Source organism: Alnus glutinosa, chromosome 9 (assembly GCF_958979055.1).
Source record: "Alnus glutinosa chromosome 9, dhAlnGlut1.1, whole genome shotgun sequence".
Taxonomy (NCBI): Eukaryota; Viridiplantae; Streptophyta; class Magnoliopsida; order Fagales; family Betulaceae; genus Alnus; species Alnus glutinosa.
Genome location: NC_084894.1, coordinates 28821356 through 28833357, shown reverse-complemented (window position 1 = coordinate 28833357; position 12002 = coordinate 28821356). Strand labels below are relative to the sequence as shown.

Here is a 12002-nt window from a genome sequence, read left to right as displayed (position 1 = left end):
CTACATGATTGACACGTGGCAGACCATTAATATTAAGATGGAAAATATAACAGAAGTATTAAAGTGGTTTTTACCCCTAAATTTAGGTACCTATGAAACAAATGAAAACTTAGGTACTAAATTTAAAAAAGCTAAAAACTCAGATACTAATAAGGCATTTAACCCTAAAAATTATAGCATCCGGTTCATATTTAATTTTATTTTCTCGCTCCTTTCTCGTATAACACTTAGAAATTAAATCTGAACCCTTAAAAAAGCTGCAACCTAATTGTTATAGTTTTATTTATTTATTTTTACGGCACCCAAGTCTAATCCCCTAAACTCTAGTCAAAATAGGATCGTTCGATAAAAGTTAAAATCAATAGATTAGAATTTATTGCAATTTTTTTTTTGAATGGAATTTATTGCAATTGAATCATAACAAAACCGTACGTCGATAACCTGCTAAGATATCTATGTCTTTACAAGGGGTCAGAAATTTAAAAAAATTATTCCATTTGGTTGCATTTTCGATTTATATCAAACAACTTTATGCACTTGAAAAGAGAAATAATAAGAATATTTTGAAAATGATAAATGATTTATACATGATGCCTAACCAGGGCAGAGCTAGCATCTGCAATTTGGGAGGGCAAATTAATTAAAGAAAAAAAAATTGGAGGGGTAATATTTTTATAAAAAAAGGGGGTAAATTTTTAATTTTTTAATTTTAGACTTTTTTAGGGAAAGCCATGGGGCTTGGGGGCAAAATTTAAGAAAAAAAAATTGCAGGGGCCAAATAAAAAGAGAGTTCTCTTTCATCAAACACAATTACTATCTTTTATCTTTTGTTGGTGCATGTTCATATTATGCACAATTCATTACAAAATTTGTTAAATTCATGTTAGGAGTATAAGAGTTTTCTCATTAGGAGCTCCATATTAGAAATGAAAAATCAGGTAAAATGTGATCTTCACGAATTACTTTACAAAATAAAATTCACATTCTCCCAAAGTTTGATTAGATATATAAATCTATAAATATTCATTCTTTCTATGATTGTAGAAGATCTTGTTGGAGCCTTATAAGTTTGGACATTCTCCCTTTTATTTTTTGTTTTCAAAACAAAAATATTAATAAACAACTTAAAATATAAAATATTCAAAACTATTTTCACATTTATGTCGCATTATAATACATTTTTCAAATAAAAAGCATTAACAACCTAAGCACTTATCCCTCAGGTGAAGAATTCAAAAGGCCTAGATCTAGAATTGGTGTCGGCAAGTGATGATGGCCCCTGAGCAATTGAGACAAGCATCCCTAAGCAAAATGTGTATACCCCTTCACAACAACATTGCATTGTTAAAAAGAATCACTGGCGATCATTTCCAATCTGTGTATATGAAGCCAAATTTCAAAACTAGTGCTTCAACCAAACCCTTTTCGCCATAGACTCGTAGCTTCAGGATTTTCAACACCCTTTCTGTGTTAAATCAGACAACATATACTCCATAAACTTATATATCCTATCAATTGTACTTTACTATCAATAGCTCTGTTTACTTCAAAGTTCAATATCGGTTTCTATAGCAACATTATCATATCATCTACAATAACTTTTCCAAAACAAAGAGTGAGAAGACTACAAACAAAATCAAAAACCAAGTTCACAATGAAAATGTTTTCTATCTGGGCGTGATGCTTGAAAACTCTCCACTAACAAGGTTGCTCCCAGATGCATCTGACCACATATAATAATTGTTCAGTCTATAGGATGATGATGGCGGAGTCACTACTTTTTCAGCATCAATGACCATGGGGTCTGCTATTCCGATGTCAGACTTGGGCATCATAAGCCATATACGTTCAAGTTCTCGGACCACCTCTGCCATTGAAGGCCGTGCATCTGTCTCATTTTGGCAACACTGGAGTGCCAAAGTTGCGAATATCACCAAACATTCAGAAGGACAAGATCCCATTCCCCCATCAATAACCGAAAAGATCTTACCAGATTGATATGCGACATTAACCTGAAATGGACGAAAACTATAGTAAATTACAGGAGACTACTTTATTGGATAAAATTCCAGCCAGTGTATCTAAATAATTAAAATAATACAAAATGATCTTAAATTTCTAAAAGATAAATACTAAATGTATGAAAGGAGTTCCAACTTTGGCTTGATTTAGTGGGGACACTTTTTTATTTACAAAGTATGCTTTTACTTGAATCTAAGGTCAATTAGTGGATTGTGTGGCTAGGTCTCACTCAATAGTAGAGTTGAAGATTATAAAGAAAACATTAACTGTCTGCACTTATTTATTGAAATTATAACTGAAACTTGAGGAGATCTTACTTGAGTCGATTTCTCTTGAGTCAAAATGACATATGGCAGGAGAGAGAGAGAGAGAGAGAGAGAGAGAGAGAGAGAGAGAGAGAGAGAGAGAGAGAGAGAGAGAGAGAGAGAGTAAAAGTATGAAAATCCTTTCCAGTCCAGTCAGCTCGTGATAGTATTTCCCCCTCCCAAAGAAAAAGAAATTGAATCTAAACAGCTCTATAAAGTTTTACCTCTCTAACAATGTTTTTGCCATGTGTGATTGGCCGCATCCCAGTTAAGAGTTCTAGAAATACAACACCAAGACTATAAACATCACTTTTGTTTGTGAGTTGATGAGTTAAGAAGTACTCCGGATCTAGGTAACCCTGCAAAGTTAATACAACGAATGAGAGGATAAAGAAACAAACATCAATAATATCTCTTACGACAATTTATAAGTCTATTTCATCCAATTTGTGTTTTATTTTTCTTATTTTTAAAATATAAAAAATACAAATAAAAACTGTAAATTGAAACTTGTGAAGTTTATAATTCTTTTAGGTAAATATCAACTATAAAAGTCTTACTGGTGTTCCCTTCACAACTGTGGATACATGAGCAAGCTCAATCCCTTCAATATCTGGAATTGGGGCAAGTCGCGAAAGTCCAAAATCGGCAACTTTTGCCGTATACTTGGAGTCCAATAATATGTTGCTGGCCTTGATATCTCGGTGAAATATTGGAGGGTTGGCTTCTGTATGTAGGTAGAGGATGCCCTTAGCTGATCCCAGGGCAATTCTCAATCTCATAGCAAAACTAAGAGGTGCTTTACACTTGACTGTATTATTGCATACGTGAACCACCAAAAACTCATCAGAACGTAAGATAGACTTTGAAAAGAAAAATTATTATGTTTACCTCCTTGAAAAGAAAAAAAAAAAAAGAAAGGAAGAGGAGGGGGGGGGGGGGGGGGGGGGGGGTGGATGGAGAGAGAGAGAGACTTGCATTCAAATGCAATGAAGAACACAGAGAAAAAAAAAAAAACATTTATTGAGATCAATAAATGGAAAACTTAAAGGATGAATATAAGGAGTACTAGAAAGGTGATTCCGTAGAGAACGGAAAAAAAAAAAAAAAAAAAAAAAAAAAAAACTGTAGTGAGATCAATAAAGGAAAACTTAAAAGACGAATATAAGGTGTACCGGAAAGGTGATTCCATAGAGTACCATTTGGCATATACTCATAGATCAACATCTGCATGCACAACAATACTCACTTGAAGCTTTTCCAAAGCAAAAATTAAAATAAATATTCAGCAACAAAGACCAAGAAAAACTACGCCTTATCTAGAAAGCCTAACAATATTGCAGGCGAAAAAAATACTACTACTCATGAAAAAGAGAAGGAAGAAATGTATTATCCCAAGTTTATTGAAAGGAGACATTTATGCTTTTTTTTTTTTTTTAATAAAATAATCCTCAACTTACGAAGAACTATATGCTTTTCCATTATTATTAACAAACAAACCTGCACCTCATATGTAACGTCTCTAGATTGGGTATGACTTCTTCTGTTGTTCACAGTTATTCAAAAGTGGCTATATATGTGGCTTTATATCTTTTTCTCTTTTTTGCTCTTACAACTTTCATAATCTCTGGTTTTTACTGCAGAAACTTCCAAAGTTGATAGGAATTGCGTCCTTATGGATTCTTTTTTTGTTGTTGTTGTTGTTGTTGTTCTGAACATGTCCTCATGGATTCAGCAACAAGATTGATAGATAATCCAATCTTCTATTTATTTTCTGTTCACATATATTCAGTTAGGATAAGAAAAAACACCTGTTCACCACCTTCATCACAATATCCAATCAAAGACACAAGGTTTCTGTGATGTAACCTTGACAACAGTTCTATCTCTGTTAAGAACTCCTTTTCACCCTGTACGGATCCCTCTTGTGCACGTTTTATGGCAACAACCATACCATCAGCTAGAATGCCTTTATAAACCTTTCCATATCCTCCTTGGCCAACCTCAGTGGAGCTGTTAAAATTTTCTGTAGCCATAGCCATTTCTCTAAAAGTGAAAGCCTTCACACCATCAATTTTCATGGAGGCCTTGGACGCTGCATATTAAATACAGGCTCAATGTTAATAATGAAAGCATAATGACAGACGCTTCATATAAAGATGTTGTGCCCTTTGGTTTTAAAATAATCAAAACAATTATGCATCTGTCTTTCCATTATTTAAGACTTCCAAATTTCTAATATTTCGAATACAAGTCTAAATACAGGCATGTTGACAATGTACACAAGAAAATCTATAAGAATGTTACAGGCTGATATTGAAGCTGATTGACACGGATTCTTTAAAAATATTTTTTTATGATTAGACATACAAAAATTTTAACAATATAAAAGTAATTATTGATCAATTTCATGTTTAAGACTAAGGGAAATCCTTGACTTTCTATACAAAAGAGTTCATATCAGCGGTGGACCCAGCCTTGTGAATATGGGGGGCCAAATTGAAAAAAAAAAAAAAAAATTATGGGTAAAAACTGTTTACCTGGCCCTGGCCCCCATGTAGGTCCGCCCTTGGTTCACATACCTCGCTCGGATCCGATTGGAAATGTTTTCGAAAACTGTTTCCTGTTTTGTGTTTTAAAAAGTGTTTTCGGAAAAAAATGAAAAACTTAAGTATTATCTGTGGGGGCCACATCTAAAAAAGTATCGTCCATAGGGATCACATCTAAAAACTTGTTTGGATAACTATGTTTAATTGAAAAGTGATTCTGAACAGAAAGAAACCGAGAAAGGTTTAAACTGAGCTTGCTAGAGGCCGGGCCAACTACAAAAAGCAAAGCTTTGTAGACTTGACAAGTTGCTTATATAATGCCGACTACTAAGCGAAGACATTCCCCTTCATTTAACGAAAAGAGTGTCATTTGGTGATATTATCAAAATGGTATTACTTGGTTTTTCAAATAAAAAAGAGGCAATAATAGAGCACACAAGCAAAGCGTCAATTTTATTAGAGAGGTTGTTGCTCTATTAGCAAAGGATGCAGCTAACATAGTGGTATTCGCTTTGGCAGCTCTTCCAGAAGAAGCAACTATATATTGTTAAAGTGAATTCAGACCCTTCCACGTGCTCCTCTATTCATGCAGCAAATCAGCAGCCTTCACCAAGTCCCCATGCAGCCTCCACGTACTCAGCTTCTCATACAACAAATCCAAGTCAACAAAGCACATGTGACAGCCGCCCTTCACAGGAAACATGTGTCCATATTTCCCGCAAACAGCTGCAACTATAGCAGCCCCTGCTTTCAAGCTCTTCTGCACTCTGCACAGCCGCACACCTAAGACAAACCTCAAGAGGAGTTTCCTTAGATTTCCTACTTTAGTTTTCTCTCTTTACGGATCATGTTGATCTCCTTGATCCTTAGCTTCTTGTAGTAACATCTCTCAGCTCTTGTAAAGACCTTTGTACAAATGCTTGAAGCCAACTTGGCTATATAAATACATACAAACTCTCTGTTCTGGTTCAAGCAACCAAACAGATTATCAAGCCTTTTTCTTACATGGTATCAGAGCATTTAACAAGCCAACGCTCTTCCATGGCCACATCTTTCGCAGACTCCTCTTCTTCAACCACCACCATTCCTTCCCCTGAATCTACTGCATTAGCCTTTACCTTACCTAACTCAACATCTCTCAACATTGTCAAGCTTGATGGCCCCAACTACCTTGATTGGGTGTCTCAATTTCTGCCCATCCTTCGGTGCAATGATCTTTTGGGGATAGTAGATGGCTCTGAGCCTTGTCCACCAAAAACACTGACCAATGCTGAAACTCAAGAACAGCAGCCGAATCCTGCCTATGTCTTATGGCAGAAAAGAGACCAGCAACTTCTCAGCTGGATCATATGCTCGTTAACACCATCTTTGGTGTCCTCCATGTACGGGCTAAACACCTCCCACTCCGCTTGGACTACTCTAGCTACCCGGTTTGCTTCTCAATCAAAGTCCCGGATCTCACACCTCAAGAGGCAGCTCCAAAACTTGCAGCAGGGAAGCAAAACCTGCATTGAGTATCTCAATACAGCAAAGAAGTGGGCAGACCAATTGGCTGCCGGGGGAAAACCTGTGGATGATGATGACCTCATCTCATTCATCACAAGTGGTTTAAATCCTACCTTTAACTCTTTTGTCACCATCTTTAACTTTTCCTGCCGTGACAAAGAAATGAGTTTCTTAGATTTTCAGGCTGAATTACTAAGTCATGAAATTTTGCTAGAAAACCAACAACAACACTCCATCACTCCAGAAACAGGATCATTTGCTCTCTACACCAACAAATCACCAAATACCAGTTTTCACATGGCTCACCCCAACAGCACTAGAACACCATTTGTTCCCTCCAACAGGAAGCCTAAGTTCACTCCCAGAAGCCATCATTCACCCAAGTTTTCACCACATGTCAGCAACAACACCAACTCACATCAAGGCAACTTTGGACCTAGACCAGGAGGTTCTCAGTTCCCCACTCAGCAAGGTACCCGCACTTCCTGCCAAATTTGTGGAAAACCAAATCATAGTGCATTGGATTGTTACCACATAATGGATTATGCCTACCAAGGCAGGCATCCTCCAACGCAACTTGCAGCAATGATGGTCCACACCAATGCTGACCTTGGAACTCAAGATTGGCTTGCAGACTCAGGAGCCAACACTCACATCATTGCCGATCCAAACACCATCAACAACCCTGTTCCTTTTGAAGGAAATGAAACCGTGGGAGTGGGGAATGGTACAGGTTTGAATATCACAGCCACTGGCTCAACTCTACTTAACTCTAATCTTGCAAATTCCTTATCTAAATTTCTACTCAAAGACATTCTTCTCTGTCCCTCTGCTTCGGCTAACTTGTTATCTATCAACAAATTCTGCATTGACAATCATTGCATGTTTGAACTCACTGGCTCCTCTTTTACTGTCAAGGACACACTGACGGGAACTGTGCTGCTCCAGGGACCCAGTGAGAAAGGGTTGTACCCCATTCCTCTACACCGCATCTCTCAAAATAAGCTGAAGGGGTTTGCAGCTCTCCTAGGAGTCAAGACCACTGATATGGTATGGCACCAGAGACTTGGACATCCCTCCATTGCTGTCTTCCAGCATCTTTTAAGTCACCAACACCTTCCCTTGGCTGGTTCGGTTGACAAACTTAGGATTTGTGAGTCGTGTCAGCTTGGCAAGTCCAAGCAACTACCCTTTTGTGAGTTATCTAGGCAGACTTTTGTACCCCTAGAACTTGTACACTCAGATGTTTGGACTTCTCCCATTCCATCTCTCACTGGCTGCAAGTTCTATGTCATCTTCGTTGATGATTACAGCTGATTTACTTGGTTGTATCCCATGTTTAATAAAAGTGATGTTTATCAATGCTTCCTTAAATTCAAAGCTCTTGTGGAAAAGCAATTTAACACTCCCATTAAACAGTTTCAAAGTGATAACAGAGGTGAATACACATCCAACCAATTCAAACTTTATCTCAGTCAAAATGGCATCTTCCACAGATTGACTTGCCCCCACACTTCACAGCAAAATGGAATAGCCGAAAGGAAGCATAGACACATTGTGGAACTTGGCCTCACTCTCCTAGCCCAATCAGGTTTACCATCAAAACATTGGGTTGATTCATTCTTAACAAGTGTCTACTTAATAAACAGGTTGCCAACTCCAGTGTTGAAAAATGCATCTCCATTCTCAAAACTCTTTGGTACACCTCCCAAGTATTCTGCTCTCAAATCCTTTGGATGTCTTTGCTTTCCTCTCTTGAGACCGTATACAACTCACAAACTCTCATTTCGTAGCAAACCATGCATCTTCATAGGTTATTGTGCTAACCAACGTGGTTATCGTTGCTTTGATCCTCAATCTCAGAAAATATACATCTCTCGCCATGTGGTTTTTGATGAATCCAGGTTTCCTGCCAAGGATACAACTCTCTCACAAAGTCCCTGCAAGCTCACGGCCTCTCCAGGTACTTCTCTTATCCCTTTGTTCACTATCTCATCTACTCCTCAAAATTCAAAATCTTGTCTCAACTCACAAATAAACTCTCAAACCCCATCAACTCAACAATCTCAATCAGCAGACCATCAAATTGATTCACACTCCTCTTCTCCATCACAGCAACTACCTTGCACAATCTCTCATTTCCCTGCAGACTCTATAACTGATTCTGACAGTACTATTCTGACAGTACTGTACCCTCATCTCCTCAACCAAATTCCTCTTCCCCTGCTGTTGTTCCTATTCAACCAAACCATGTGGTTACTAGATCCCAAACCGACACTCTCAAACCTAAACTGTTCCATGACTTCAAAATGTACCAAGTCTCACGATACCCTCTTTCAACCTTTCTCTCAGCACTGTCACCCCTTGAACCTTCCACTTTTAAACAAGCCTCCACCAAACCCGAGTGGATTGAAGCTATGACACACGAGTACAATGCCCTGCTTTCCAACCAAACCTGGACCTTGTGCTCACGTCCCTTGCACCACAATGTTGTAAGAAACAAATGGGTCTTCAAGGTGAAGCAAAAATCTGATGGCAGTATGGACAGATTTAAGGCACGATTAGTAGCCAAAGGTTCTGAACAAAAGAGTGGAATTGACTACCATGAAACCTTTAGCCCGGTAATCAAGACAGCTACAATCCGGTTACTCCTTGCTTTGGCTGTGCAATTTGATTGGCAATTGAGACAACTTGATGTATCTAATGCCTTTCTTCATGGAGTGTTAGAAGAGGAGGTGTACATGGAACAACCTCAAGGATTTGTGGATCCTTCTTTTCCCAATCATGTATGCAAGTTGCATAAGTCCATTTATGGACTAAAACAGGCACCAAGAGCCTGGTTCAAGAGGTTATCTACTACCTTGCTAGAGCATGGATTTATTGAATCTCATGTGGATTATTCCTTATTCATTTATCATGCTGGTTCAATTCATATTTTCCTGTTGATCTACGTAGATGACATCATCATCACAGGAAACCATCCTGCCACTATTACTCTGCTTATTGACAAACTGCAATCTGACTTTGCCTTAAAAGATTTAGGTGACCTCAGTTACTTCCTTGGCATACAAGCAGTCCGAAACTCAGAGGGTCTTCACCTACGCCAGTCCAAGTATGCAATTGATCTCCTCCAACGAGTTAACATGGCCGATTCCAAGCCCTATCGTGCTCCATGCATTACAGGTTCTAAAATGTCTTAGTTCGATGGTGAGGCTCTTTCGGATCCCACGGCATTCCGGCATGTAGTTGGTGCTTTACAGTATCTTACACTCACTAGACCTGATCTTGCATACTCAGTAAACCAATTGTGTCAACACATGCACAATCCCACCACAACTCATTGGACTGTAGCCAAGAGAGTGTTACGGTATCTTAAAGGATCAGTTGATAGTGGCTTGTATTACAGCAAAGGAAAAGTCTCCCTCAATGCCTTTTGTGACTCAGATTGGGCTGGTAACCCTGACGACAGACGCTCCACTACGGGGTTTTGCATCTTCCTCGGCTCAAACCTGGTTTCTTGGTCTGCCAAGAAACAGCATGTCATCTCTCGGTCAAGCACCGAGGCCGAATACTGCTCTATGTCTCTTGTCGTTGCAGATTTGTTCTGGCTTCGCATGCTTCTTCGTGAATTGCGCATCTCACTCCCTTCTCCTCCCACTTTGTGGTGTGACAATGCCGGGGCTATCGCACTTGCCTCCAATCCTGTCTTTCATGCTCGAACTAAACACATAGAAGTAGACTTCCACTTCATCCGGGAAAAGGTCACAAATCGAGATATTCAAATTCAATATATCTCCACTTTGGATCAAATTGCCGATCTATTCACCAAAGGGCATATTGCCGTTCGGTTCTGCCTTCTCCGTGACAAACTGAGAGTTGTTCCACCCCCTCTCAGTTTGCAGAGGGGTGTTAAAGTGAATTCAGACCCTTCCACGTGCTCCTCTATTCATGCAGCAAATCAGCAGCCTTCACCAAGTCCCCATGCAGCCTCCACGTACTCAGCTTCTCATACAACAAATCCAAGTCAACAAAGCACATGTGACAGCCGCCCTTCACAGGAAACATGTGTCCATATTTCCCGCAAACAGCTGCAACTATAGCAGCCCCTGCTTTCAAGCTCTTCTGCACTCTGCACAGCCGCACACCTAAGACAAACCTCAAGAGGAGTTTCCTTAGATTTCCTACTTTAGTTTTCTCTCTTTACGGATCATGTTGATCTCCTTGATCCTTAGCTTCTTGAAATAACATCTCTCAGCTCTTGTAAAGACCTTTGTACAAATGCTTGAAGCCAACTTGGCTATATATATACATACAAACTCTCTGTTCTGGTTCAAGCAACCAAACAGATTATCAAGCCTTTTTCTTACATATATGGCATCAGTTTCGGTTAGTGGGACAATTGTAAGTCAACGGTGACTTTCAAGCAATAAGTAGGTGCAGTTGGAAAGTGATGCGCTCAGGCCTTTATGGATAAATAGATAGTAAATATTCTTCTTTGCGGTGAGCGGTACGTCTAAGTTCCAAAAGTCTCATACATTTTTCTTCCGATACTTGGAAGGCTAGATGTAGGCTATTCTCATAGCATACGTAAATGTAAAACATATTCTAAGATGTCATTACCATCAACTTCATCAATGTGGTGGCCACAAGGTGGCTCCATGAAGATCCCTTGTGGCCCCATGAAGATCCGACAACCACGCGGTACGGTGGCCACCCAGACAAAACTGAACTCATGTTGTTACCTCTAGCCTATGTCCTCGCTCCTAGACAAGAGCTTGAAACTAACCAAGAACATGTTCATGGACGAAATGATAGTCTATTTCAATGTACTTAGTCCAAGCATGAAAGACATGTTTGATTGAAGTCCAAATAGTAATTAAGCTCTATGCTTTTCAAGGTGATTCTTTGTCGAGGTCTCCTTATAATTTATATCGTAGCTTGGTGGGAGGTTTATAGTACTAAACTATTACTCGCCCTAATATTACCTTTGCTGCCAATCCGGTCAGCCAATTGTAGTATCCTCCTATCACAGCTCATATGGTAGTTGTTAAACAAACGCATTCTTTGATATCTTAAAGGTACCCTTGGGTTTGGTCTCACTTTTTCTACTCAATCTTCGACTCAACTAATTGCATTTTCAGATGCTGCCTGGTCTGGAGACCTTGATGACCGCCAATCTACGACAGGCCGGTGGTTGCATTTTCCTCGGTTGCAATCTCATTTCTCGGCTCCCAAAGAAAGAACCACTGCCTCGCAGTCGAATCCCGTTTGTTGGCATTGGTTACTGCTGAATCACCTGGGTGCAATATCTTCTTAAAGCGTGGCTACTAGCTAGACACAAATCTGACATCGGTTTCTATTCTTTGATTTTTAAAACTAGTTTCCAGACCAGTTTCTAAACATGTTTTCAAGAAAATAAGAACAAAAAACTAAAAAATAAATAAAAAATAAAAAAATGAAAAATGAAGTTTTTTTTTTTTTTTGTAGGGGTCACACCTGAAAAAAATTGTTATATAACTATTCTCTAAGAATTGTTTTTAAGTGTTTAAATAGCGAAAACTGAAAATTGAAAATTTTACCAAACATGGCTTTAATTTTGTAGTACATATGAAAAATAACA

General features: G+C 38.8%; 1 protein-coding gene across 1 annotated transcript in view; it reads right to left on the bottom strand.

Moving 5' to 3' along the window:
- Nucleotides 1-1475: 1475 nt before the first annotated feature.
- The window catches only part of LOC133876977 (probable LRR receptor-like serine/threonine-protein kinase At1g06840), a 29169-nt gene continuing 18642 nt past the window's right edge, over nt 1476-12002 (bottom strand). The window contains exons 17-21 of the mRNA XM_062315203.1: nt 4139-4422; nt 3503-3554; nt 2888-3138; nt 2552-2686; nt 1476-2012 (exon numbers count right to left, since the gene is read on the bottom strand). Of these exons, the coding sequence (XP_062171187.1) occupies nt 1668-2012; nt 2552-2686; nt 2888-3138; nt 3503-3554; nt 4139-4422 (1067 nt within the window). The 3' untranslated portion in view covers nt 1476-1667. The remainder of the gene's footprint in view (nt 2013-2551; nt 2687-2887; nt 3139-3502; nt 3555-4138; nt 4423-12002) is intronic.